This window comes from Rhinopithecus roxellana, chromosome 4 (assembly GCF_007565055.1).
Source record: "Rhinopithecus roxellana isolate Shanxi Qingling chromosome 4, ASM756505v1, whole genome shotgun sequence".
NCBI lineage: Eukaryota > Metazoa > Chordata > Mammalia > Primates > Cercopithecidae > Rhinopithecus > Rhinopithecus roxellana.
Window position 1 is genome coordinate 42,536,173 of NC_044552.1, and position 27,952 is coordinate 42,564,124.

A 27,952-nucleotide genomic window follows, 5' to 3' on the forward strand; every position below is an offset into this window, starting at 1 on the left:
TTGGCATGGCCACATCAATTATTAGTAGGCAAATGTCAGGAAATTAGATATTTTTTCTACAGAAGCATGTTTTTTTCCTTAAAACCATTTATTTATTCATGAAGGCACTCATGCATTCTATAAACCCTTATAACCACCAAGTGGAGGTTAAATTTTAAGAAATATGTAAATTCATGTATATAAACTGTCTCAGAACATAGAAAAAAGGTGTTTTTCACATGTACTTACAAACCTCAAGTAACCTGATCATAAAATAATTCAGGTAAGCACATTTACCCACTAAATAAATTATAAACATAGCTTTGAAAATCGTCAAGAAATCAGAAACAGAAAGACCACAGCAATATATTAAAATTAATAAAATATAAAAATATATCTTCACATTTATTGTTTGACTAATAGAAGAATAAATACAACCTTATTGTCTGATAATGAGTTATGATTTACCTATATTATGAAATATTATATTGTTATCATAAAGGAGCCAATTTAACTATTTGTGTAGACAGATCCCCCAAGATATGGTTAACTAAAAAAGCCAGTAACCTAAAAACTGGTTTCAATGTCTTTCTAACTTAAAAAAAAAAAGGCCACATGAATATTATAGATAGATAAATGCTTACAGAAAGTATAGAATGCTTACATATCACTCTGTTAATTGTAATTATTCTGGAAAAAAGACTAAATAGTTGCCAGGGGAATACTTTTAAAGGATTGCACAAATGAAAAATGTCAGCCATAATCTTGCCACAAAGTGATAATCATTGGTATAGTGATATAAAGCATCTTTCCTTTGTAATAATTTATACATACAGAAAATCTGTACGTAGCTATTTATTTAATAGTTTATAAAGTTGTAGAGTAGTTTTGATGGACATAATGAACAATTGAAAACAAAGTTACCTGTATTAAGATAATTCTATCTTGTAGAGTTTAAACAACCTGTAGAAATTCAGTATTGCTGGCTCTGTCTCTCTTACTATGTGTGTGTGTTTATTTAAAAACTCCTTTTCATATGAGATTATGTTCTTTTTTGCATTAATTTTGACCTTTCTCAGTATTACTGTTGTTTGTAGTCATTTTTGTTTAGAAATTATTTTGTCATGGTGTACTTTACTAAAATTTGGTAAATAAATATAGGCATGATATCAAGAATTTTCAAGTGATGTAGTTTAAATTTTTATATGAAATGTTTTTGGACATACAGTTACTTCAGTACTTAATTATGTAAATATTACTTCTTGAAGTAGACTATGTCTCACAGTTACCCGGTAAGTGATTCCTTTTTTAAGTTGAAAAATCAGGAAAAAAATCAACTTTACTTCTTTATTAGCATAGTCTTTGATGTTCCATTCACTACTCTTTCTTCACCTTTATTAAAATGCCTTACAAATATTTGTCATAACTGTCACAAATAAGTATAAACTAGGCAACACTCCAAGAGCTCATCACATGTTAATAGCATTATTACGCTTACGAGCAATAATGCAACTCAGCATTTATAAAGAATTTTCTTATAGATATCTCAAGCTTCATAAATATCTGAAAGCAGACAATCATGTACTTATAATATGAGAATATTTGGGAAAAGAATGTTATATATCTCTTTAAATTACCATTATATAAGTCAGAATCATATGTCTAGGGAAATGAAATCTTCATAATGAATCCAGTGTATGATTGACTTTTGATTTTTTTCCTTTTCTCATGCATTTCACCAAAGTTGATCATGTATATTTGTTATTCTTCATTGACAGCCCATCCACAACTCAAAATAGATTTTAGGGTTATAAATACGATATATGTCAAGTATCAGGGCAGAAGTGATGCTTCCACAACTAGGTTGGAAAATGCCTTGTCGCCCCTGCCGGTTTCTCTTGATTCTCTTTTTTCTGGGAGTCTATGGCTGTTACACAAGAAGTGCAGTTACCCTGAGAATTTGGGATCCCCAAATGATTATTACTTCCTAGGATAGTTTTTAAATATTAATATTTCAAACTTGTTAACTATAACTCTCTAATATTTTAACACATTGTCTATTTTAGCAGAAACATTAAAAGATTTAAAAATATACTTTTGTGATAAGAATAGCAAGCTGTATTTATTTTAGAGTATTTAAGCAAATGAAGATAGATTAACCTTAGTCATCTCAACAGTATGCCTTTTGCACTATTAATAATGTAAATTTAATTATTCAGTAACAACAATCACAGCAATAAAAGAGAACTAAAAAAGGGAATTAAAAAATCACTAGTATTTAAATACTCTTATTTTTGACAGCATTCTAATAAGTTTATTTTTTCATTTATTGTTATATTTATTGTTTGCATTCATCTTTAAAAAGACCTATGATTTTGGTTCTAATGTATTACTAATATTGTAGATGAAAAAGCTTATGGATATTTATAGATGAAAAGCATCTGTCATTTACCAAGGTCACATATCTAATTATCAGTGATCTTACTCATCTCCATGCCATCTAATGTCAAGAACTTTAAAACTGACTCTTAATATTCCACACTCTTACTATTGCATATTGCTGTTTCTTGGTTTCTGCTAAATTAGAAAATGGTCTTCTGGTGAATTTCCCATGAAGTCAATTTCAGATCCATGATTATATACAGGACCGATGTTCCCAGAGAGGATTCAATATTGTAATTTGTCTAAAATCATTCCACTTTAAGTTGTTTAAGCACCTCATTGAAATCTTAATGCTTCTGTTTTGTTGATTCAAACACACGACTGCTCCAGTGTCTGATTTTCAATGTTTCATTGCTCAGATAATGATGTGTTCATTTCAATCTCCCAATTGCTTAGTGTTCAGCCTGGGTTTTAGCAGTGAGGTATATCTAAAACTTTCTATTAGTCTGGTGACAAAGAGAAATGGTAAACTATTTAGTTTTCCAAAGAAATTTAGCTACTTCTTAAAGGCTAGTTGATGTAAACTAATATTCTGATAAATGAATTGGTAAGTGATTATTTCTAGTTGTTTACTCACTAAACGTGATTAGAGATTTAAAAAAAATAAAATTTTACACAGAAAATAACTACTAATAAAGGAGTTCAGGAAGCTGACATGCTGATGCTGCATCTTATAGGCTCATACAGAAATTTCTCTCATCCAGTAAATGTGCATCTTTTTTATTCAGAGCTGTGTGGCACAAGTAAATGATTGCACTAACTCTGAGAATATGACATGAGCTATAGTTAGCAACTGCAAGGTAAGAGAACCCAGACCAGTATTTTAGCTGCATTAAAATATACATTTATATCAATTCAGGTAGGCTGAAATCAGGCATTGGTTTGCAAAAATAGTTTTCCATCCATATATAGTTTCTATATAGTTTCCTTGCTCATCATCTTTTCATAATATCATAATGTTCTACTACTTCTCTGGATATGAGTGTATTTAAAATGGTTAAATATAAGTATAAATTTCTAGAATGTATTAGCTTTGTAATAATTCTTATAAATATATTTTCTATATCCAGAGAGTATACATTCCTAAAAGCATATTGCACATTAAAATGTAAAATTTCAAACATTCTCATCATGATTCAGCTTCACAATAGAAATAATTTCCTATCTTAATTCCTGTTACTCTCTTGGTTTTTACCCTCTTCACTCCATCCCAATTCTTTTAAATCCTAAGATGACAAAAATGCTGTTTTAATACTGTCAACTGCAAGTAAAAAAAAAATAATAATAATAACTCTGCCTAATTAAATCATATGCAGAATTTTTATAGCTCATAAAACTGGGATGCTCCATTATGATGCTAATTTCAAGCACAGCTGGATCCAGGAATGACTCCGTCCAGAAATTATTTATCTTTTGACTCTGCTCCCCTGTATATAATGACTTTATTGAAAGGTAGACCGTATGCATATGGTGGGAAAAATTGCTGCTGGTAACCTTGACTGTATCTTAGGTTACAATTCAAAAGAAAAATCAAGTCATTTCATAAGAAAATTTAATTGATACCACTTGACTAAAATTCTCACTTCCAAAGCAAACAAAATTGCAGGAAATATATTAACTAACTTTTTGGATTAAACACCTTGGATCACTTCTGTGCCTTAGAGAATGTGTTAGTCCATTCTTAGGCTGCTGATAAAGACATACTCAAGACTGGGCAATCTACAAAAGAAAGAGGTTTAATGGACTTACAGTTCCACATGACTGGAGAGGCCTCGCCATGATTGTGGAAGCAAGGAGGAGCAAGTCACATCTTACGTGGATGGCAGCAGGCAAAGAAAGAGCTTGTCCAAGGAAACCCCTTTATAAAACCATCATATTTAGTGAGACTTATTCACTACCATGAGAAAGCAGGAGAAAGACTCATGCCCATGATTCAATTACCACCTACTGGGTCCCTCCCATGACATGTGGGAATTGTGGGAGTTACAATTCAAGATGAGATTTGGGTGGGGACACAGCCAAACCATATCAGGCGATATGTGATGGGAAATCACTGTTAACATCACACACTTCCTTACTCCTACACTCACCCCCAACTCTGCCCAGGACCACATGGCATTTCCTTAGAGGAAAAGATGCCAAGCATCCAAACAGCATAGATCTTTCATGGGTAGGATGACCATACATACCACTTTGTCTGAAATTCTTTTTGTTTATTCCTGTTTTTGGCTCAGGACAATTAACAGTAAGACTTACTTTAAACCTCCAAAGTATTGGGTTGGTGCGAAATTAATTGTAGTTTTGCTGTTAAAGTGATGACAAAACTGCAATTACTTTTGCACTAACCTGATATCTAAATTTAGATGCAAATTATACATTCTGGATAAAAGCACGTCTTCTCTCCCTAACAAAGGAAGTTGGTGCATTTGGACCAACTAAGAGGAGTTGAAAAGTTGTCTTTTCTTCAATGCAATTTGTTTTTTGGGGGGAGGGGAGATGGAGTTTGACCCTTGTTGCCCAGCTAGAGTGCAATGGCATGATCTCGACTCACCACAACCTGTGCCTCCCAGGTTCAAGCGATTCTCCTGCCTCAGCCCCTCAAGTAGCTGGGATTACAGGCATGCCCCACCATGCCCGGCTAATTTTGTATTTTTAGTAGAGACGTGGTTTCTCCGTGTTGGTCATGCTGGTCTCGAACTCCTGACCTCAGATCATCTGCCTGCCTGTGCCTCCCAAAGTGTTGGGATTACAGGCATGAGCCACCACACCCAGCCCAGTACTATCTATTAATAAAGGAAGGGGTGCACATTTCTTCTATCCTCTCAATGTAGAGAAGGGTTTGAGAGAGAATGAAAAGAATAGATACATAGGTTTTGTTGTTGTTGTTTGCTTGCTTTTTAGTATTGCATTAGCTGGACAAGTGTCAACTCTCTGGCAGGAACCCTGGCTACTTACAAATTGAATGTAAGTTTTCCTCACAGGCAGCATTTCATTTATGATTTCTTCAAATAAGAGGAAAATTATGTATGTTGAAATAAATAATGTGGACAAAATGATGTAGAGACAAGAGCACAGCACAGAAAGGGCTATGTCATATCTGTCATCTTCACTCACAGTAGAATAACTTTATATGCTAGGGGAAGAAAAGGATAGATCAATTGTAAATATAAGAAAATATGTGTATACAACCATGGAGATATACAGAGCATAATATGTAGACGCACATAATATCTCAGTTATAATTTTTCAAATATCATATTCTGAAAACTGGTAATTATAAAAAGTTGTTTATTAAGATGAATGTTAAATATAAAGATAAATTATTAATGAAATTTAAAACAAAAATGTTATAAATCAAGATGCTTTTGTACTTTAACCACCAGAACAACAAACTGACTAATGGACAAATAATACAAATTTATATTTTTCCCCAAAATAAGAAACCGAGGAGTTGGTGATTCCAGATTTCTTTCATCAGCTTGATGATGCAATTGAAGAGCCAGGATCTTTCTGTCTTCATGTTATTTCCAGTCTAACTACATTGTTCTTTTTGTGGACATAGTGATAGGAATAGCTATCTCATCCTTACACCAGCAGTCCCCAGCCTTTTTCACAACAGGGACTGGTTTTGTGGAAGACAATTTTTTCACATATGGGAGGAGGGAGTAGTTGTTTGGGGATAAAACTGCTTCACCTCAGATCATCAGGCATTAGATTTGCATAAAGAGCACATAACCTAGATCCCCTGCACGTGAGGTTCACAATAGGGTTCACACTCCTATAATAATTTTATGTGGCTGCTGGTGTGACAGGAGGCAGAGCTCAGGAGGTAACACTCCCTTACCCACCGCTCACCTCCTGCTGTGCAGCCCAGTTCCTAACAGGCCATGAACCTGTAGCAGTCCCCAGCCAGGGTATTGGGGACCCCTACCTTACACAATAAACTTTTTTAAGTATGAAAGGGAAACTGATAGTGAAATCATTTTTTTTCTCTCAAAGTGGACTTCACACCCCACCACGACGTCTCTGTGAAAGCGAGAAAGAGAGCAAGAGATTCCCTTCTGATGCCATTTTGATACATGGAACCCATTCATTGATTTGGTCTTCTTACTGTACGATACAATCTGTACCATGTAAAGTTGGCAAACTATTATAAGCATGATATGGTTTGGCTGTGTCCACGCTCAAATCTTATCTTGAATTCCCACTTGTTGTAGGAGAGATCTGGTGTGAGGCAATTGAATTATGGGGGAGGGTCCTTTCCTGCGCTGTTCTCGTGCTAGTGAATGAGTCTCCCAAGATCCGATGGTTTTCAAAAGGGGAGTTTCCCTGCACAAACTGTCTCTGTGCCTGCTGCCATCCGTGCAAGATGGGACTTGCTCCTCCTTGCCTTCTGCCGTGATTGTGACGCTTCCCCAGCCACGTGGAATGGTAACTCCAATTAAACCTTTCTTTTGAAAATTGCCCAGTCTTGGATATGTCTTGATCAGTAGAGTGAAAATGGACTAATACCAAATAGTTCTATTGTGAAGGTATAGCTTTGGAGTTAAAAAACAAATTCTGCTTGCCCTACCTGGTTAGGCAGACTTTCATTTCAACTGAACATTTTTTATGAAGTAGAAATGTCATGCCATTAATGAATGAGAGGATCCAGAAGTCCTATGCCTCTTGAATAGGGCACCTTAGATTCTGAGCTGCGTGTTTCAATGACATTTATCTAAAATGAGACACTAAATGTGTTTAGTGGATACAAAGAACAAGAAAAGAATACAAAGCTATTTTTGTTTTGCTTTCATCATGAAGCTTAATGTCTTTATTTAATACTTTGCATGAATTTTAATCTTTAGCTTAAGGGCCTCCCATGCAATGCCTTTTCACTAAAAGCTGCAAAAGGCTTTTTAGTTTATAGAATATTTTGAGGTTCGTATATTAAGAAAGGGGAAAAATTTATATAATGCTTATAACTGACCACAATTTTAAAAGCCACAAATTGATGAAAAGAGAGATGTACATTTACATATAATACTCATGCTTGGAAACAGAAATGTTCATGAAGTTTCTGAAAATTGATTTTGTAATTTTTTAAGACCTGCTTTAAGGTTTTAGGATATGTTTGAATGTCCAGCTTTACCTAGAAATTCTTGTCTTTACTTTTTTTTTTTTTTTTTTCTGTGAATGTATTCCTAGATTTTTTCTTCTGAGTGTGAGGGAAATGTTATGACGTAAATGTTGTCCCTTACAAATTCTTATGTTAAAATCCTAAACCCGTAATAACTCAGAATGTGACTATATTTGGAGACAGGCCCCTTACAGAGGTAATTAAGGTACAATGAGGTCATGAAAGTGGGCCTCAATCCAACATGGCTAGTGTCCTTATAGAAGGAGAAAATGGGGTTCACAAACATGCATAGAGGGAAGACCATGCAAAGACACAGGGAGGAGACAGTCTCCCACAAGTCAAGGAGAGGGCTTCAGAGGGCACCAATCATGTCATCCTGCCCATACATGAATCTTGGACATCTGACCTCCAGAACTATGAGAAATTGAATTTCTGTTGTTCAAGCCACTTATCTGTGGTGCTTTCTTATGGTAACCCTAAAAATCTACTAGAAGGGGCAGGGAGGTAAACAAGGAAAAAATTTACTGAAAACAACCAAGGAACTGTTAAACACATTAAGTGGTTAAAGACAAAATGAGTGGCTTGAATATGTTGGTAATTGGTAACATTAAAACAGCATTTGGTAGGGAAGTAGAAACACCAGCACCATGTTCTTAACACCCTCAAAAATTCCAGAGGAAAAGATAAATATTCAGAGAAAATTGCTTGAAAATGACTGCACTTTAATATTTTGAGGCCATGGCTTTAAATCTCCCACTACAAAGTATGTGTGAGATAGATGTGTCAGGGAGGATTTTGTTGTCCCAGGGTGAAGATAGTCTAAGAACACAGGCAAGATGTCTTGCTCATTCTAGAACGTTGCCAAATAATGAAAAAGACACATGTTAAAAATTAAAAGAAAATGAAAAATGGAGAGAAACTGCCTGAACCAAGACAGGAGCTTTATGTTGTGGAGGTAACTAGATGAATGACAATTCACAGATATTAATAATTATCATTACAACATTATACATTTACTTTAATAAATATTTAATTTATTAATTTGTGCATTCTATTGTAAACACAATTCGTATTCTCACTATTTAGAGTCTAGTCATAGCTTCTTTAGAAAGGAACAATGTATCTATCTATCAGTAAACACTTTCAGAAATAAGCTGATTCTGTTTAAAGTTTAGTCCTGTCCCTGACTCAGAAGGTCCTACATTCTTCCCAACATTTATATACAAAGTTCAAAGCAGTCTGCCTGTGTTTAAAATTGCTTTTTTCATAAACTAAAGAATTTTTAAAATATCATATAGTTGTATTCTCAGAATGCACTCCTATACATTTTTGAACTGTCAGTTCAAGACTGTGGGTTGGTCTGAAACACTCAGTGTATCCTGAAGGTCAGTATATTTGCATTGCGTTGGGTTTGGTCCATCAGGGTGCCTGGAGGAGTTGTTCTTTAAAAAGATGATCTAGAAGTGGTGTGCTACTGTAAAAAAGAAAAGAATAATTCTTATTTTTTTCTTTAAAATTTTTTTTTGATTTTGCAAAGTCACTTCTCACCTGAAGGAATGATTTCCTTTTTCTTTTTTACCATAAACTTTTATTTTATGTGTGGTACACGTACAGGTTTGTTACATAGGTAAACGTGTGTCATGGTGGTTTGCTGCACAGATCAACCCATTACCTAGGTATTAAGCCCAGCATCCATCAGCTATTCTTCCTGATGCCCTCCCTCTCCCAGCTCCCTGTCCCCACTGACAGGCCCCATTGTGTGTTGTTCCTCCCTATGTGTCCATGTGTTCTCATCATTCAGTTCACGCTTATAAGAACATGTGATGTTTGGTTTTCTGTTCCTGCACTAGTTTCCTGAGTATAACGGCTTCTGGCTTCATCCATGTCCCTGTAAAGGAAATAATCTCATTCCTTTTTATGAATGAATAGTATTCCATATTGTATATGTACCACATTTTCTTTATCCAGTCATCATTCATGAGCATTTAGATTGATTCCATGTCTTTGCTATTGTGATTGGTGCTACAATGGACATATGCTTGCATGTATCTTTATAATAGAATGACTTATATTCCTCTGGGTATATACCCAGTAATGGGCTTGCTGGGTCAAATGGTATTTCTTCTTCTAGATATTTGGGGAATTGCCACACTGTCTTCAACAATTGTTATATTGATTGACACTCCTACCAACAGTGTAAAAAGTGTTCCTCTTTCACTGCAACCTCGCCAGCATCTGTTGTTTCTTGACTTTTTAGAAGTCGCCATTCTGAATGGTGTGAGATGGTATATCATTGTGGTTTTGATTTGCATTTCCCTATTGATCAGTGATGTTGAGCTTTTTTTCAAGTTTGTTGACTGTATGAATGTCTTCTTTTGAGAAGTGTTCGTTCATGTTCTTTGGCCACTTTTTAATGGGATTGTTTGCATTTTTCTTGTAAATTTGTTTAAGTTCCTTGTAGACTCTGGATATTAGACCTTTGTCAGATGGATAAATTGCAAAAATTTTCCCCATTCTGTAGGTTATCTGTTCACTCCGATGATAGGTTTTTTTTTTTTTTTTTTTTTTCCTTCTGTGAAGAAGCTCTTATTTCAATTAGGTTCCATTTGTCAATTTTTGCTTTTGTTGCAATTGCTTTTGGTGTTTTTGTCATGAAATCCTTGCCCATGCCTGTGTCCTGAATGGCATTGCCTAGATTTTCTTCTAGGGTTTTTACAGTTTTGAGTTTTACATTTAAGTTTTTAATCCATCTTGAGTTAATTTTTGTGTAAGGTGTAAGGAATTGTCTTAGTTCCAACTTTCTGCATATGGTTAGCCAGTTTTCCCAGCACCATTTATTAAATAGAGAATCTGTTCCCCGTTACTTGTTTTCGTCAGGTTTGTCAAAGATCAGCTGGTTGTAGGTGCACAGTCTTATTCCTGAGTTCTATGTTCTGTTCCATTTGTCTCTGTGTCTGTTTTCATGCCAGTACCACGGTGTTTTGGTTACTATATCCTTGTAGTATAGTTTGAAGTCTGGTAGTATGATGCCTACAGTTTTGTTCTTTTTAGTTAGGATTGATTTTCTTGGTTCTCTAGGCTCTTTTTTTGTTCCATATGAATTTTAAAATAGTTTTTTTTTTTTCTTAAATTATGTAAAGAATGTCAATGGTGGTTTAATGGGAATAGCGTTGAATCTATACTTTGGGCAGTATGGCCATTTTCATGATATTGATACTTCCTATCCATGAGCATGCAATGGTTTTCCATTTGTTTGTGTCTTCTCTGATTTCCTTGAACAGAAGTTTGTAGTTCTCCTTGAAGAGGTCCTTCACTTCCCTTGTTAATTGTATTCCTAGATATGTTATTTTCTTTGTAGCAATTGTGAATGGGATGCCATTCATAATTTGACTCTCTGCACTCCTGTTGTTGGTGTATAGGAATGCTAGAGATTTTGCACACTTAATTTCAAAGCTGTTCATGGGTCCAGGGGAGGTCAGCATGTTTGGAATGATTGGTGTGTCCTTGTAAGGTAATATATCTAGAGATAGTAAGTTATCCAGAGTGAACAGAGGGCTTTCCTGTTGCAACATTTAGAGTGGCCCAGGTTCTACACACATCTACTTGTCCTAAACCTCGTGTTGATCTCCCTGAAGCCATCCTCGAGGATAGCTTCTATGACTCTCACTTGTCCCTGCTGAAAAATCACACTTCAGTTACCATAGCATATCTTTCCCTGCCTGGCTGGTTTGTCCTTTAAAGAAATCCAATGGGAGGAAGACTCTGCCCTCTGCTGCCTCACCTCCACCCCATTCCAGCTTTCTCACCTGCACTCATCTGCCTCACTACCTTGGGGAGCATAGGATTGGCCTTACAGGTAGACTGCCCTAGCATGGATTCTAACCAACCCATTTTATCTTCACTTTTCCCCTCCTCAGACTGTCTTGGATTCTTGCTCTAAAGTAGTATGTTTTATTGCTAAGGCCCACTTACCACTAAGGCCTCACTAGCTGCCCTTTGTTGTCTCTGGCCAGAGCTCAGGCACCACCACTCAGTGACCATGAGAAATAAGTTACATGTGAAGTACTTCGCATGAATGACCACTCCTCAAATGGCAGAAACTATCTACCAGCGTCCTCTATGTATGTAAAATCCTTAAATTCCTTCATCTAGACTTAACTAGGCCCAATTTTAGGTTATCTGCAGATGATTATGAATTCATGATTGAAAAAATCCTTTAGAAACCATGTTATTTGAATCCTGGGAACACAGTTAAAACTATGACCTGATGAAACTAAGGAAAACTTAGTGTTTCATATAAAATTTTGTCATAAATGTTGTTTTTGTTAGATAAGCAAATATCTATACTGTAGGTTTTTATAATATTGTTTAGAAAGCTTATTAAAATTACTCAGTTAAAAGGAAAATGTACAGTTAAAAGGAAAATGTACAAATGTACAGTTAGAAGAAGTAAAATCTTGTTTTTGATAGATTAGTAGGGTTACTATAGTTAACAAAATCTATTGCACATTTCAAAATAGCTAGAAGAAAACAATTTTAATGTTCCTAGCATTAAAAATAGATGAATATTTAAGGTGATGGATATCCTAATTACTTTAATTTGATCTTTATAGATTAGATGTATCAAAATATCACATGTACCCCCAAAATTTGCACATCTATTATGTATTAATAAAAAAGAGAAAATATTTTATGTCACAGTTATTTCACAGCTATAAGTTTTATAGAGTTAATGGCATGTTACTCACTACATTTCTTTAGGATAAATATGACTCTACTATGTAAATCAGTATCTACAAGTGGGGCTTGTACTTGTTTTCCCTTCATTCAGTTCTCAAATAACAACATCTCAAATTAGAACAATCATCAGGAAATGTTTCATAAGTAAGTGGAGGTAAGAATAGTTGATTAGTATTTTTAAATGCTTAGTAGAAATCATAAATCTTCTTAAAAGAGATCAATTATCTGGATATAAATAATCCTAAAATAATTTTTAAAGTCCTATTTATGCACTGATTTATTAATTATAAGCTGATTTTCCTGATGAGTGGCCAGTGAGTTTTTAAATTCACTTGTGTTCATTCATGGAGCATCACAGAATACATATTGGCTTTATGCTGAAGAATTCCTCACAATGTTGGATATATTAGTGATGAAGTTATGATTAAAAATTCAGAAATTGCTGATTCCATTCTAAACGAGAATATACATTCAAAATTTAATTTAAAATAAACTTTAGAAATAGAAATTATCCAGAAGATAAATTTTACATGCACCTATTTCTCTGCTATGATTTTTGGCAAGATGGGGAAAAGTATTGCCATGCCTTCAGACTTTCATTTTGGTATAGTCATATATATAAAAAGAGGAAAACTAGAGAAGTTTAGTGATTTTCAAACTACATATTATATTGTTAAGTGCAAGGGATATTTTACATGCGTATTCATTAGTTAGTGCTAATTTTCCAAATTGTACGGTTACGAGCTTGCGTAAGAAATTAAAACTTCTCACTTTTAATATAAATCCCAACTGAAACCGGCATTGTAACCAAGTACTACTAACCCATTGAGGAATCAGGAATCAGATACTTGATAGCTGGCAAAAAATGCAATGAAAACACAAAGAAAACTAACTTATGAGTAGAATTTAACATCTTGTCATAGATGTGGGATCTTCCGAAATTGACGAAACTTCTGCTGGAGAATTGTTTCAATCATACACTATTGCCAATGGAGATCAGACAGAGTTAGACTGGCTAAAATTGAACGAGGGTACATCAACAAGATAGTTTACATGAGAAGTCATTCAAAAGACAATGATTTGTATATTGAAGATGAAGAGAGATATTTTGAAAAACTGAGGAAGTCATAAAATAATTTCATTAAATTAATTTTAATCTATTTGTCAAAAAAGAAATAAAGAATACAATAAGGCTGGGAACAGTGGCTCATGCCCATAATCCCAGCACATTGGGAGGCCGAGGTGGGCGGATCTTGAGGTCAGGAGATCAGGACTATCCTGTCTCTACTAAAAATACAAATTTAGCCGGGCATGGTGGCACATGCCTGTAGTCCCAGCTACTTGGGAGGCTGAGACAGGAGAATCACTCGAACCCGGGAGGCAGAGGTTTCAGTAGGCCGAGATTGTGCCACTGCACTCCAGCCTGAGTGACAGAGTGAGACTCCATCTCAAAAAAAAAAAAAAAAAAATACAATAAGATTATATGATATATGTTAGGATTGAGGGGCATGTTATGAACCATAACTCACAATTTCAAATCTGCTTTGTAAAACCTAAGATATCCTTTAAAATGTCTATATTTTAGTATTTTTCTAAGATTTAAAAAGATTCTTGTTTTCACTATATAATGTGAAATTCTGGTTCCCTTGTTAATTTGGTTTATTTTCAATTATCTAGGATTCTTTCTCCTATTACTCCATGATGATAGCTTCTATAGCATAGGTACATATGTATGTGTATATCTACCTGTCTATCTACATGTGTACACACACATCTACACCATAGGGCTTATAGGTATATGTATATATATACGGAATACATTTAAAAATGTACAAATGTAAAACATTAAACAGCTCCACCACAATGCCTCCTTTAGTATTACTAGGATATTTTTTATTTGTTCAAACACAAAAAGAAAGTAGTATAAAATGTGTTATTTGTGAAAAGAATTTTATTTTTTTATCAAGTATGTATAAGTCCACATATATAGACAAATATTAAAAGATCTAAAAAATGTAGTATTGGAGCATGTAGGGTAGGAGTGAATACCTGGTTGTTGGAAGAAACTGTTCTTCCAGAGATGGGTGGTCATGGCAGTGATAGATACAGAAGCTATGCTTTTGAGAATAGGTGAAGAAAGTTGGGAAGTAAATATCCCATTGAAATAGGACATTTTTGTGATTAAACGAAAGGTGTTTTCAAGTTCATCTAATGGATTAGAATGCTCATGGATCCTTTTTGCTAATAGAATTCCATCAGATGGGTGGAAGAATTTTTTAAAGTATATTTAAGATGGTTGGGTGTGGTGGCTCACGTCTGTAATCCCAGCACTTTAGGAGGCAGAGGGGGTGGATCACTTGAGGTCAGCAGTTTGAGACCAGCCTAGCCAATGTAGCAAGTCATCGTCTCTACAAAAAATACAAAAATTAGCTGGGTGTGGTGGTGCACACCTGTGGTCCCAGCTGCTTGGGAGGCTGAAGCATGAGAATCTCTTGAACCTAGGAGGAAGAGGTTGCACTGAACTGAGATCATGCCACTGTACTCCAGCCTGGGTGACAGAGTGAAACTCTACCATATATATATGTGTGTGTATATATATATAGATAGATCATATCTATATACACACACATATATAGATAGATCATATATAAAGATAGATCATATATACACACACATATACATATATGTATATATATGATCTATCTATATGATCTGTCTCTATATATGTGATCATTACAATAACAATATGGCAAAAAGCTTGACACTTTGCAAGTGTTATAAAAAGGTGGTTAGATTTAATTTTTGATGTTAGAGCTGTTGCAAAACCAAATTTGTTGTCTTGTGAAGTTGTATGTTTCTTGACACTGGAAGGGTCCTGAAAAATCCAAATAATTACTTCTTGAACGTGCTTTTGGAAAATTTCAGCACTAGAAAATGTGGACTTCCAAATGAAATAAGAATTTAAAAAGATTTTATCAGAAACCACTTTTATACCTGAGTACATGAGTGGATCAGGATTTGGACTGACTCTTCCCATGGGGAACACTGTGTTTTCAGTGAAACCTAAAATTGTTCCTGTCAACAGAATTCTTTTTAATTTAAACTCAGAGGAGATACAGGGCTCCGTTTACTGGTAGACTCAAAATATTATATGTCTTAGATTGTGTTTTGAGGATTTTCAAGTGTATATAAATGACCCTGAAATGTGCATAGTACATAGCTATAAAAGGTAACTATCATTAACATTATAATATTTGTTTATAATATTTGCTGACTTGACTAGATCAATTTAACATAAATTTGCGAACTTTCTTAACAATTGAGAATTTTGCCTTGAAAAGAGGTTTCTGATCACAGTGGAGTAATATACAAATGGTGATAGATTGAGGTACGTTTCATTGTCCAGGTTGGTTCTGGCAATTTGCTTGTTATCTCTTAAAAATAATCCCCTTAATAAAAATCTACTTTCTTTTATGTTGAATGTTTTATTCTTAAAAGTGAAAAAAAGAAGAAAAAATTATGTTAACCAAAGTTCTCAGTGTAGTTTGAATTTATTAAATTCCTGTCTCCATTTTTTCTTAGGTGTTTTTTAACATATGAAATAGGTTGGGGCTCCTCATATGGCATGTGGAGCAGTTGTTTAATGCTTTTCATCTTATCCCAGCTGTATTGGACAGTTCCTAAGTATACTGACTATGCTACACTCTTCAATATCTTGTACTTTTGTGCCTTAGGGCTCTTTTTTTTTTTTTTTTTGGAAGCTGGTGTGTGTTACTGAGTATACACACAAGATAGCCATTCACAGATCAGCCCGGAAGTTTGCCCCATTAGCCTGCAAGCTACCTTTGGCTAGTAGGGAGCAAGAATCAGTGAATACTTGCTTCATTCATCAGTCATTCTGAGGAAGTTTCTGATTTGTCTTCTTTACAGATTTTTCGGTTAGTCCTCATTTTGTACATAATTATGCATTGCATATAACAATTTACCCTGAAAATTCTGTTGCTTAAACAACAAGCATTTAGGCCAGGTCTGGTGACTCACGGCTGTAATCCCTAATCCCAACACTTTGGGAGGCCGAGGCAGGCGGATCACGAGGTGAAGGATCGAGATCATCCTGGCCAACATGGGGAAACCCTGTCTTTACTGAAAATACAAAAATTAGCAAGGCATGGTGGCATGCACCTGTAATCCCAGCTACTCAGGAGGCTGAGGCAGGAGAACTGCTTGAACTTGGGAGGCAGAAGTTGCAGTGAGTCGAGATCACATCACTGCTCTGCTACCTGGACATCAAAGTGAGACTCTGTCTCAAAAAAACAAACAAACAAAAAAGCACAAGCATTTGTTATCTCACCATTTCTGTGAGTCAAGAATTTAGGAGCAGCTTATTTGGGTGGTGCTGGCTTAGTGTATTTCAGGAGGTTGCACACAAGACGCCAGCTGGATTACAATCACATAAAGACCTGCATGGGGTTGAAAGATCCCCTTCTATATTTACTCATTGGTCAAGTTTATTGGACCAAGTGGCTATTGGTCAAGACTCCAGTTCTTTTCCACGTGGGCCTCTTTCTGGTGATACATGAGTGTCCTTATGATAGAGCATGTAGCTTGCCTGCCCAAGAGATCTAAACAGAGTAGGAGGAAGCTGCCTTTCCAATGACGGGGGTGGGGAGGGGGGTAGACTTCATTTTTCTTTACTGAGAAAAGTATGAAAGAATGTGAAAACTACTCCAGTCAGACTAAGCCCCAGGTACTCAATGTGTCAAACTGTTAAATAATGCGTTCTTATGTGACTTTTCCTTTTCCTTGTTTGTTCTTTCCACTCCTTCATTTCTGCTTACATGGATCACCTTCTAAATAAACAACCTGCAACCAGCTCTGTCTTAATTTCTGCATATGGAGCATTCCAAATTAATGAAGTTTAAATACTGTCAATATCAATATATAAAGCAATATTTTACTAAAAACTGATATGAAATAATATCATCTTTAAAAAGGAACTTATTTTGAGTTTTATTCATTCATAACTACTGACAGTTGTAGTTAATGTCCTTTTTACCTAAATCTTTGTATATGTCTACATACAATTTCAACAGTTATTTAGACAATATTCTAGTTTTTAAAGTGGTTTCAGGGAACTTTGGTTTATGTTACAATAATTGCTTTCTAAGACTAGCTCCTCTTAATCGGTATGCATAATTGATAGTAATAATAGAATTATTCAGGATAAAAGTAAAAATGTTAAATTAAAATGACCTTCAAGATACATAATTTAAACAACACTAAAATTACTTATTTTATAATTCAATTTGGATTATGCTTTATGTAGTTTACTTAAGACTATAATAAAATTAAATTACACATTTGAAAATACATATAATAATTAGATTCCAATCTATCACAATCTCTGCAACAAAGAAATGAAATGAGTTTAAAATACCTGTATTTTTAAAAACTTAAAGCATATAATGTGATCAATTGAGTAGCAATAAAAATACCGAAATGAGAAGCAGCATAATATTGAACTGATAATCAAGACCATTCTGGTCAGATCACTGGCTTTGCCTATTCACTAGATATCCCCTACTTATCAACCTGATGCTCCTATTGTGTTTCCCAGAAGCATAGTAGTTTATGGTATCATCTATAAAAATAACGTTTTAAAAAAGAAAATAAGTCAAATTTGTAAGTCCATGGTCATTCATCTGAAGGATGAATATAAATAGAAATATGTGAATTCCAGTGACCTAGATGACATAGATGACGATTTCTGATCCAGTTAGATATTCTGGTATATCATTCAGGACAGAGAAGAGGTCAGGACACACTGGTAAGTGAAGTGTAAAGTGGTTTGGTTTGGTTTAGTTCATGGTTATTCCTCAGAACTATAGCTTCTTATGTAAAAACAAGGCAAAAATTCCAAACCGTCAAAATGTTTGGCTACAGCACAGGTAAATAAACAAAATTAAGTAGAAGTAATATCTGATGTGTGTAGATTTCTAACTGGGGGCTTCCTGTTCATGATTAAGTATGATCAGTTACTGATGGAGTACTATTCAGAGAGATATATACTTATAATTTTTGCTTATTTTAAAGAAAATAAGTTATGTGTAGTTGTGGTCACTAAATATTAAAAAAGAAGATAAGTCATAGAAAAGAACCGTTGTAATTCTGAAATTGCGTGAAGTCATTTATTTATATATCTGATACTTTTCAACTATTCTAACTCGAGAATTATTGGCTTCAGTGGAAGTTTATAAATAAACACTCATTTACATTCTGAGTGTTTAGAAACACTTCTGAGCATTTAGAGTTAATGTTTTAAAGTTGATGCTTTGCAAATATAAAAAGTCATGTTATAACATTGTTCCCTCCTTGACAATTATTAAACTGTCAATTCTATTATCAAAGCCCAGCAAATGGGCTAATAGAAATTATAAATGTAGGCCGGGCGCAGTGGCTCAAGCCTGTAATCCCAGCACTTTGGGAGGCTGAGACGGGCAGATCACAAGGTCAGAAGATCGAGATCATCCTGGCTAACCCGGTGAAACCCCATCTCTACTAAAAAATAAAAAAAACTAGCCGGGTGAGGTGGCGGGCGCCTGTAGTCCCAGCTACTCGGGAGGCTGAGGCAGGAGAATGGCGTGAACCCAAAAGGCGGAGCTTGCAGTGAGCTGAGATCCGGCCACTGCACTCCAGTTTGGTCGACAGAGCGAGACTCCATCTCAAAAAAAAAAAAAAAAAATTATAAATGTAATATAAACAATATAAATTTAATTCTTTTTAAATGTAAATATTTCAAAGGCAAATAAGAATTTTAGTGAGTGTATGTAACTTGAATTAAGTCCCATTTAAATTAAAATATTATCCATCTCAAAAAATATAAAAAGATTTCTGAATAGAATAGATTGTGGAGGATGAAAATTCAGTTTTTGAACGCTTCTTATTCTTTCTTCAGTTGTATGATACCAGACACATTTATCTAATAAATAAAATAATTCTGGAGAATTACTTTGTTATATGCCTCATAATTTATTGTAATAAATGAACCAAATGCTGTTTTTGGAGTGGTAAAATCTATAAAATTCCCATGGACAAGACCAACAGGGACATGGGCTATGCATTATCTTTAAGGAACAGAAACAAATGAAGAAAATAATGGAAAATAAATACTATTATGTTGGCCTTAATACATGTGAAATAAAAGCAGCTGTATCAAAGGAACGTATCAACAATAGTGAGGGCCTAAAGGAGGATTTTCAGGAAGGGCTTGGGTAGTAAGTAGTGACTACCAGAATGGTTATGGGAAAGTATTCAGGCCAGGTGGTTATTCAAACAGCTGCAAACCATACAAAATAATTTCATTTACTTCTTATCTGCAACAACAGGTTGTAAGACAGCACTTTCCAATTTGAAGAATCATTTGAGAGTGGCTCCTGTCACCTGTTAATAGCAGTTAAACTAAATCTTTTGTATCAATAAGCTAAATGGAAGCATGACGTTGTGTCCCTCTAATGTTAAGTTCTGAGTTCTCATTTTTAACAATTGTTTTCATTGTTGTATTTTTTAGTTGCTATGCTGAAAAATCAACTTGCTTTTTATGCCCCTCCTCCTAGTATTGCAGAGCAATTCTTATGTTAAAAGTCCAGTGTGACGGTATCATTATGTAGTAGTGTTTAACAGTTTTTAACAAATCCTTTTGTATAAACAAGTTGGGTATGTAATTTCAATCTGTCGGACATTCTATTAAAATGCTTATAAAGTGAATAAATATATATGGGATAAAACTGCGGCCGGGCGCGGTGGCTCAAGCCTGTAATCCCAGCACTTTGGGAGGCCGAGACGGGCGGATCACGAGGTCAGGAGTTCGAGACCATCCTGGCTAACACGGTGAAACCCCCGTCTCTACTAAAAAAATACAAAAATCTAGCCGGGCGAGGTGGCGGGCGCCTGTAGTCCCAGCTACTCCGGAGGCTGAGGCAGGAGAATGGCGTAAACCCGGGAGGCGGAGCTTGCAGTGAGCTGAGATCCGGCCACTGAACTCCAGCCCGGGCGACAGAGCCAGACTCCGTCTCAAAAAAATAATAATAATAATAAAATAAAATAAAACTGCTTATAATATCAGTATAAGTAGCACAATTTCCCCACATTATACATTTTTACAGATCCTTGTATAAATATTTTTGTGAAACATAGGGTTATAAAGTGTTATGCACTTCTATTTTATAAGTATTTTCAAAATCTTTGCTCCATTCAAGCTAAGAATGTAAACATCATATAACCTTGAAGGAACCAAGAGTAAAAGTTTAATGTTAAGGGTTTAAAATTGAAATCATAGGCTCTTTGCAAAAACAAGAAGATGACTGCATTAACACACCCTGAAATTAGCAAGTGGAGTTCATTCCAGGAAAGCAAACCTTAGCATTCATAAAACATTCAGTATAATTCACTATATTAACACTTGATCAAGAAAAATACACATGCCTGTATCAATCATTATCATATCATATATCATTTAATCAATATGATTACATATCAACAGATGAGTAAGTAAAACCATATAATGATCTTAATGGATGCACAAAAAATCGCTTGACAAAACTTCATTTCCACTCATAAAAACTGTCAGAAAAACTAAGAATAGGCCAGGCACGGTGGCTCATGCCTGTCATCCCAGCACTTTGCGGGGCTGAGGCGGGCGGATCATGAGGTCAGGAGATCGAGACAATCCTGGCCAACATGGTGAAATCCAGTCTCTACTAAAAATACAAAAAAAAAAAAAATAGCTGGGCGTGATGGCACAAGTCTGTACTCCCAACTACTCCGGAAGCTGACGCAGGGGAATTGCTTGAATTTGTTTGGCAGAGTTTGCAGTGAGCCGAGATCGCGCCACTGCACTCCAGCCTGGCAACAGAGAGAGAGAGACTCTATCTCAGAAAAACAAAACAAAACAAACAAACAAACAAAAAAAACCTAAGAATAAAAGGTAACCTCCTTAACCTAATAAAAGCTGCACTTAAAAAAACTCAGCTAATATCATTCTTAATGATGAAAACTAAACGCTTTCTCCTTCAGATTTGATACAAGAAAGCATTTCCTCTCACAACACTGCTATTTAATATCCTACTAGAAGTCCTACTGACTGCAATAAGATGAGGAAAAGAAATAAAAGGTATGAAGATTGAACAGGAAGAAACAGAACGGTCTTCATCTACAGATGCAATCATTACCTTTGTAGAAGATAATTTTCTCTATAGAAAACTCTACTATCTACTATTTTTGAAAAAAAGATCTTGGACCTAATAAGCTAGTGTAACAAGGTTTGCAGGATATAAGACCATCATACTGAAGTCAATTGCTTTCCAGTAATGAACACTGGAATATTGGAAAAAAGAAATACAAAACAAAACAAATATACCACTTAGAACAGTAAACAAAAATGAAGCATTTAGGTATAAATCTAATAAAATATTTATAATATCTCTATATAGAAAACTATAAAATATCTAAGAGAAACCAAAGAAGATATGTGTAACTGGAGAAATATTTCTTTATATAAATTGAAAATATCAATATTGTTAAGATATTATTTCTTACAACTTGATTTATAGATTCAAAGCCATGTCACTCAAAATTCTGGAAAAGATTTTAAAAATATATATGAAGAAATTATTTCAAATTATTTATATAGGCACTTCTCCTTTTAAAAAGTGTGCATGACTCCTCATCTGTTAAGCGTGGATGTGCAAAGCAACTTCCCTCTAAAGAGTAATGTTGATATAATGTGATGAGAGCCTTTTCTATGATGTCTTTCTCCCAGAAACCTGTGATACCAGTGTAACCATGGGAATAATATTAAACCTAAATTGAGGTATAGTTTACAAAATACTTGACGAATGCTCTTCAAAACAGTCAAGGTCATCAAAAACAAGGAAGTATGTGAAAATATTACAGCCTAAAGGAGCCTGAGGAGACAGGGCAACTAAATGGAATGTGGTATTCTGAACAGCATGCTTGAACAAAAACGAAAGACATTAGATAAAAGCTAAGGAAACTGCAATAATACATAGAATTTGGTTAATAATAATGTAATATTGTATTACTAGTGACAAACATACCATGTAAATGTAAAATGTTAACGATAAAGGAAATTGAATACAGAGTCTATGAGAACATTCTGTGCTACCCTTGCAACTTTTCTGTTATCCCTAAAATCATCGCAAAATACAAATTCCATTAATTTTTTTAAACTATCCTCTTTAAAAAAATATTTATTAGGTAAGTAGTTTTTTCCTTTGTAATGAAAATTAAAATAAATGTTAATATTGTTCATAGGTAAGAACGTAGACAAATGGACTTTTTATATAACTCTGCCAAGAATGTAAATTTATAATGTGACTGGGCAACATAGCATTTCACTTTAATCAATATTGTGGATCCTCCATCAGTTCTTGAAGCATGGTTTAACAGCTGACATCTAAATGGTTTATATTAAAGCATCCCTAAAATATAATAAGAGGAGGTACAATCATCTCTGACCTATTGACTCTTTCCATATCTCTTCTTCCAATTATGGAGCATACCTTTCATGGCATGCGCCCAATTGCTCCATTTTAAGAGTCTCCTAGAGACCTCTGTTTTATTTATTTTCAAATAGTTCACTTGGATGTAAGCAGATACATGCAATAATATAATCTCTGTATTAGTTTCCTAGGAATGACATAACAAATTACCACAAACTCATTAGTTTAAGAGAACAGAAATGTATTTGTTCATAGTTTTGGAGATCAGAAATCCAATTAAAGTGTCAGCAAGGCCATGCTTCCTCTGAAAACTCTAGGAGAAAATTTGATCTTTCTTCTTCCAGCTTCTAGAGGCTCTGGGTGTTCCTTGACTTAGGGCTGCATAACATCAGTCTTTATGTGCATGTCCACATGGCCTTCTCCCCTGTGGTCTTCTGGGCTGGTAAGAACACTTGTCACTGGATTTAGAGCCCACCGAGTTAATCCAGAATGACTGCATCTCAAGATACTAAATCTGCAAAGACCCCATTTCCAAATAAAGTCACATTCACAGATATTTGGTGTTAAGTATTATACATACTGTTTGGGGGCCACAATTCAACGCATTGTCACCCCACGGCAGGCTCCCAGCTATATGTTGTTGGAGCTCTGAAAACATGTTTGAATGATGGAATCCCAAGATGAAAAGTGATATTGTTCATGTGTATAATATATGCAAATATTTTTTTCATTTTTTTTTTTCCTTAGATGTCTTCCTGGGTTTTCTGGTCAATTTTGTGAAATTAATGTAAATGAATGCTCTTCATCACCATGTCTACATGGTGCAAACTGTGAAGATCACATCAATGGATATGTTTGCAAATGCCAACCAGGTAATTATTTTAAAAATAATAAGCATATTGCATATATATTATAATAATATGTATGTTTATGTAAATGTATATGTACATGTATGTATAATACGATTTTGACAATCCACTCCACCAATACTGTTGTTGACTATTGTTCAAGTTCTAAGCAATGATCGTTCTTTAAAACCATGAAATGAACGTTGTATAATACTAGAAAACAAGCACTTAGGCTGTCATGAGGAAACCTTAATGTTTAGAGTACATACCTTATTGATGGATTTTCTAAACATACGTAAGCCTCATACTTCTGATCTTTGTATCAGTTATGCCTGGCACACAGCAAGTACTTCATAAATGTTAGCTCTTATTAATACTGACATTATTATTTCTTCCAACAATTGTCAGCACAGAGATGCACAAGCTGAATAAACTTGTTTTCTTCAAGGAATAATTGCTGCTGTTGTCTAAACATTTGTGTCTCCCTGAAATTCATGTGTTGAACCCTAATCAACAATATGATAGTATTAAGAGGTGGGACTTTGGAAGGTTATTAGGTCATGAGAGTAAAGCCCTTGTGAATGGGATTAGTACTTTTATAAAGTAGACCCTAGAGAGCTAGCTGGCCCCTTCCACAATGTGAGGACACAGCCAGAAGGCAACATCTAAGTACTGAGAAGCAGGCTCTCCACAGACACAGGATCTGCCATCAACTTTTTCTTGTACCCTACAGCTTCCAGAACTATGAGAAATAAATTTCTGTTTTCTGTAAGCTACCCAGTTTATGGTATTTTTGTTAGAGCAGTCTCAAATGAACTAAGAAAACTGCTCACTAAAAATTGGCCTTTTTGACCATCTCTACCTTTGGTCATATTCCTTTAGGTCTATATTGATGTAAGTGATTGGTGTTCATGCATTTTTTCCTTCTTTTATCTTTAGTTCTCTAACTGCAGATTTGTTGCTCTTTTCCTATATCTTCTGCCACTCATCTTATTTTCAACATTCAGTTACAACAACCCAAAAGGGATGTTGAACGCCTAAATTTCCTTGAGCAGCAGTAATTTCTCAGAAATATATGTAGGGGATATTTCTAGTCACTTAAAAAAAGTTATTGAGCCAGGCATGGTAGCAGCATGCCTATAGTTCCAACTATTTGGGAGGCGAGGTAAGAGGATTGCTTGAGCCCAGGAGATGGAGGCTGAGATGTGCTTTGATTGTATCTGGATAACCACTAAACTCCAGCTTGGGAAACATAGCAGGGCTTCATCTCTTAGAAAAAAAAAAAAATCACTATTTACCTACCTCACAAAAGTCTTCAGAAAGCCTATGGAAACCCTGAGGTTCTGGGCTTCTGGTTAGTGGGTCCACTAAGGAAATAATAGCCGTGTGAGTATTAGAACTAACATGATTTATGTGAAGTCATACAAACTAGTGAATACCCATCACCTGAGTGTCATCCACGTACTATTTAGAAGTTCAGCATCACTCATAGACCTACTCTGTTTTCTGAACATTCATTACTAGTACTAGGTTTTATTTGGTCACATAGAACATCTGGAGAACTTTGCACTTCCCTTTTAAAATAACCACCTGTGCATAAAACTGGAACTCTTGTAGGTTAAATAAGTAGAATGAAATTACAGTTTTCTTATATAAGAAATGAATACCATTTCAAACATTTTGCCTCTTTCAAGCAAAAAAATATCTTTATTGTGCCCACAAACACTTAATACTCTATGGTAGCTAGCATAAACAATAAAAAATTCTACAAAAACAGTTAAGAAATAAGATACCCATATAAATTTTGTTTATCATAACAATAGGTATCTTATAACCACTAGATTCATTTTCTGTTTCATGTTAATGAATGTCTTACAGGTGCTAGATTAGTTTTGATGCTGTAGGTTGATTCCACTACTCTGGATTCATTTGGAAGCATGAGGACATTTTTAAGCTGTTGAATCATTCAGGCTGCTTTTCAGATCCCTATTGGGAAGCAGAAGATCTCAAAATGATATCCACCTGTGCTGTTAGGCATTATTCAAAATCTGCTGATACCTTTGACTTAAGAATTACACTCTTCCCAACTTAGTTATGGGAACGAAAACTAAGCGACACATGAAAAAAACAAATTTTTTGAAAATGCTATTGACACATCCCCAACACTCCTGTCTCTGCTCCAGCCATAGCTCTTAATCATGCCAATCCATCCTCCCTTTAAAGTTATTTAAGGAATACTCTTGTTCCTGCAGATTACTCTTCATCCCTTTCTCATTTTCTTAATGGGCATAGTTTGCCATGGTTTCAGGGTGTTTTCATTACCACAGTAAACCTAACTATCTTGTGTACAATCTTATAGCTTTGGCAAATGCATAAAGTTGTGTAACCACCCTCACAGTAAGGCAGTTAACAACTATCCTCTAAAATTTTCTCGTGCTGTCTCTTTGTAATTAACTCTTTACCCCCAAAAGGAACTGATTTTGAGAGAATACTAATTTTTTCTCTATAATTTTTATTGAAAATTCTACCTTTTTTGAGCACTTCTTTCTCCTGTATATGAATTTTATATTTCAAAGATCAAATGTGTGAGTTCTTTGGCATGTATGTGCTTAGGAAATAATAATAATATCAATATTACTGCATAGACACCATGTTATTTTAGATGTATTAACTAGTTAAGTTTTCATAACATTGAGAAAAGGGCATCTCATTTTACCTATCTAATTTTTCTAATAAGGAAACAGAGTCCCAGAACCACTGGGTAATGTCCCATAATATGTTAGGAGCAAAGCTAAGATTCACACCTAAGAAGTCTGCACTGACACTTGTGCATTCATCATCTCTCATATTCCCCCAAAATGTTATCTTGATGAAGAGAAACTCCCCATAAAGTTTCAGTTATTCAAGATGAATACATTCTAGAGATCTGTACAATATCATGTCTATAGTTTATAGTAATGTATTGTACAGATAAACATGTCAAATGGTGAGAGCTCATGTTAAATGTGCTTACTACAGTAAAAAAATTGAATTGACCGATCATTAGAAAACAAAGGCCTTCCCGAATAAAATCCATCAGTGTGGTTCAGCTTAGTCTAGATGTTAACAATTCTAAACACTGTGTGAATTCTCAGGAAGTCTCCTACCCAAATCTGTTTGATTTTTCTCTCTAAAATATTCCATTTGAAAAATATGAAACTTTTCACTCTTCTGAGTAGTTCACAGCAATTTGCTTTCTCCTAAATGCCATAGAAAAACACAAAGACTCATTTGTTTCATTTGCACATGTCCACTTTTCTATGTCATTCATTTTTAAAAAGCCTTAAATAATTCTGATTAATTCTTTCCTAGGCTTTGATCTCAGTCATGCCATTATCCTTATCTTACACAGCTCCAGGTAGAAAACTACACTAAGTATTCCTCTGTCTTTGAATTGATTAAATACTATAAATCATTGCCATTTTCTTCAGTTGTGGAAATCTTTCTTATGTTCATATTATGTTGCTAATTATCAAAATACTCTTGTCTTCATCTAAAAACAACTCCATGGTTGTAACCCTGGATAACTCCTCCTCTATGGTGAAAGGTTTTATCTCTTTTCTCTCTTCCCTCTTCATTTTAGTACAAACAGAGCTGCATGAATCCTGCAGTATTCTGAACAGAACACAGTTTGAAAAACTAAATAGTGTTTTCCCCACCAGACATTCTGCAAAACACACTGAAATTTAAACTGGATATAAGTGGATTAGAAGACATTGTAAATGTCGTTTATTTTTGTACCAGCAAATCCTAGTAGAGAGTTTGTATCATAATCTGTCCTTGGGGAGTGTTTAGCACATACTGAAAAAGTACAGTTCATTTGTGATGGCTAATATTGTCCAGTCACTGACAGGGCCATGGTAAGCGTAAAGCCCTCCACCATCTCTAGGCAGAAAAATTATATAAATATGCCCCTTCCTCCAAGCCAGCAGGGTATAATACTTGACAAGTGGAGTACAGGTTAGATTTCAGACCTCACTCATCCTCTCTGCATGAGTTCTTTGTGCAAGAAACAACCTGCACATCATTTAGGACAGTCCTAATCACAGAGTTCATCCTGTACCTATACAGGGAATTAAATGGGTGTTTGATCTCATTTCCAATGAAGTATCAATACAGCTATTCAGATGTTTTTTATAGAAACAGAAACACACTTAGTGTGTTTTTAGCCAAAATAGTACCATGTATAACACCCAGTAAGTGATATCAGAGCTATCCCATGAGGAGCAAATTGAAAGCGATAGGGAACGATTTGTGTATCGCAA

General features: G+C 34.9%; 1 protein-coding gene across 2 annotated transcripts in view; it reads left to right on the forward strand.

Annotated features, from left to right (window-relative positions):
- The window catches only part of EYS (eyes shut homolog), a 1,930,870-nt gene that overhangs the window by 918,869 nt on the left and 984,049 nt on the right, over nt 1-27,952 (forward strand). For both annotated transcript variants that reach the window (XM_030928557.1, XM_030928558.1), the window contains exon 20: nt 23,548-23,672. In XM_030928557.1, coding sequence (XP_030784417.1) covers nt 23,548-23,672 — 125 coding nt within the window. The remainder of the gene's footprint in view (nt 1-23,547; nt 23,673-27,952) is intronic.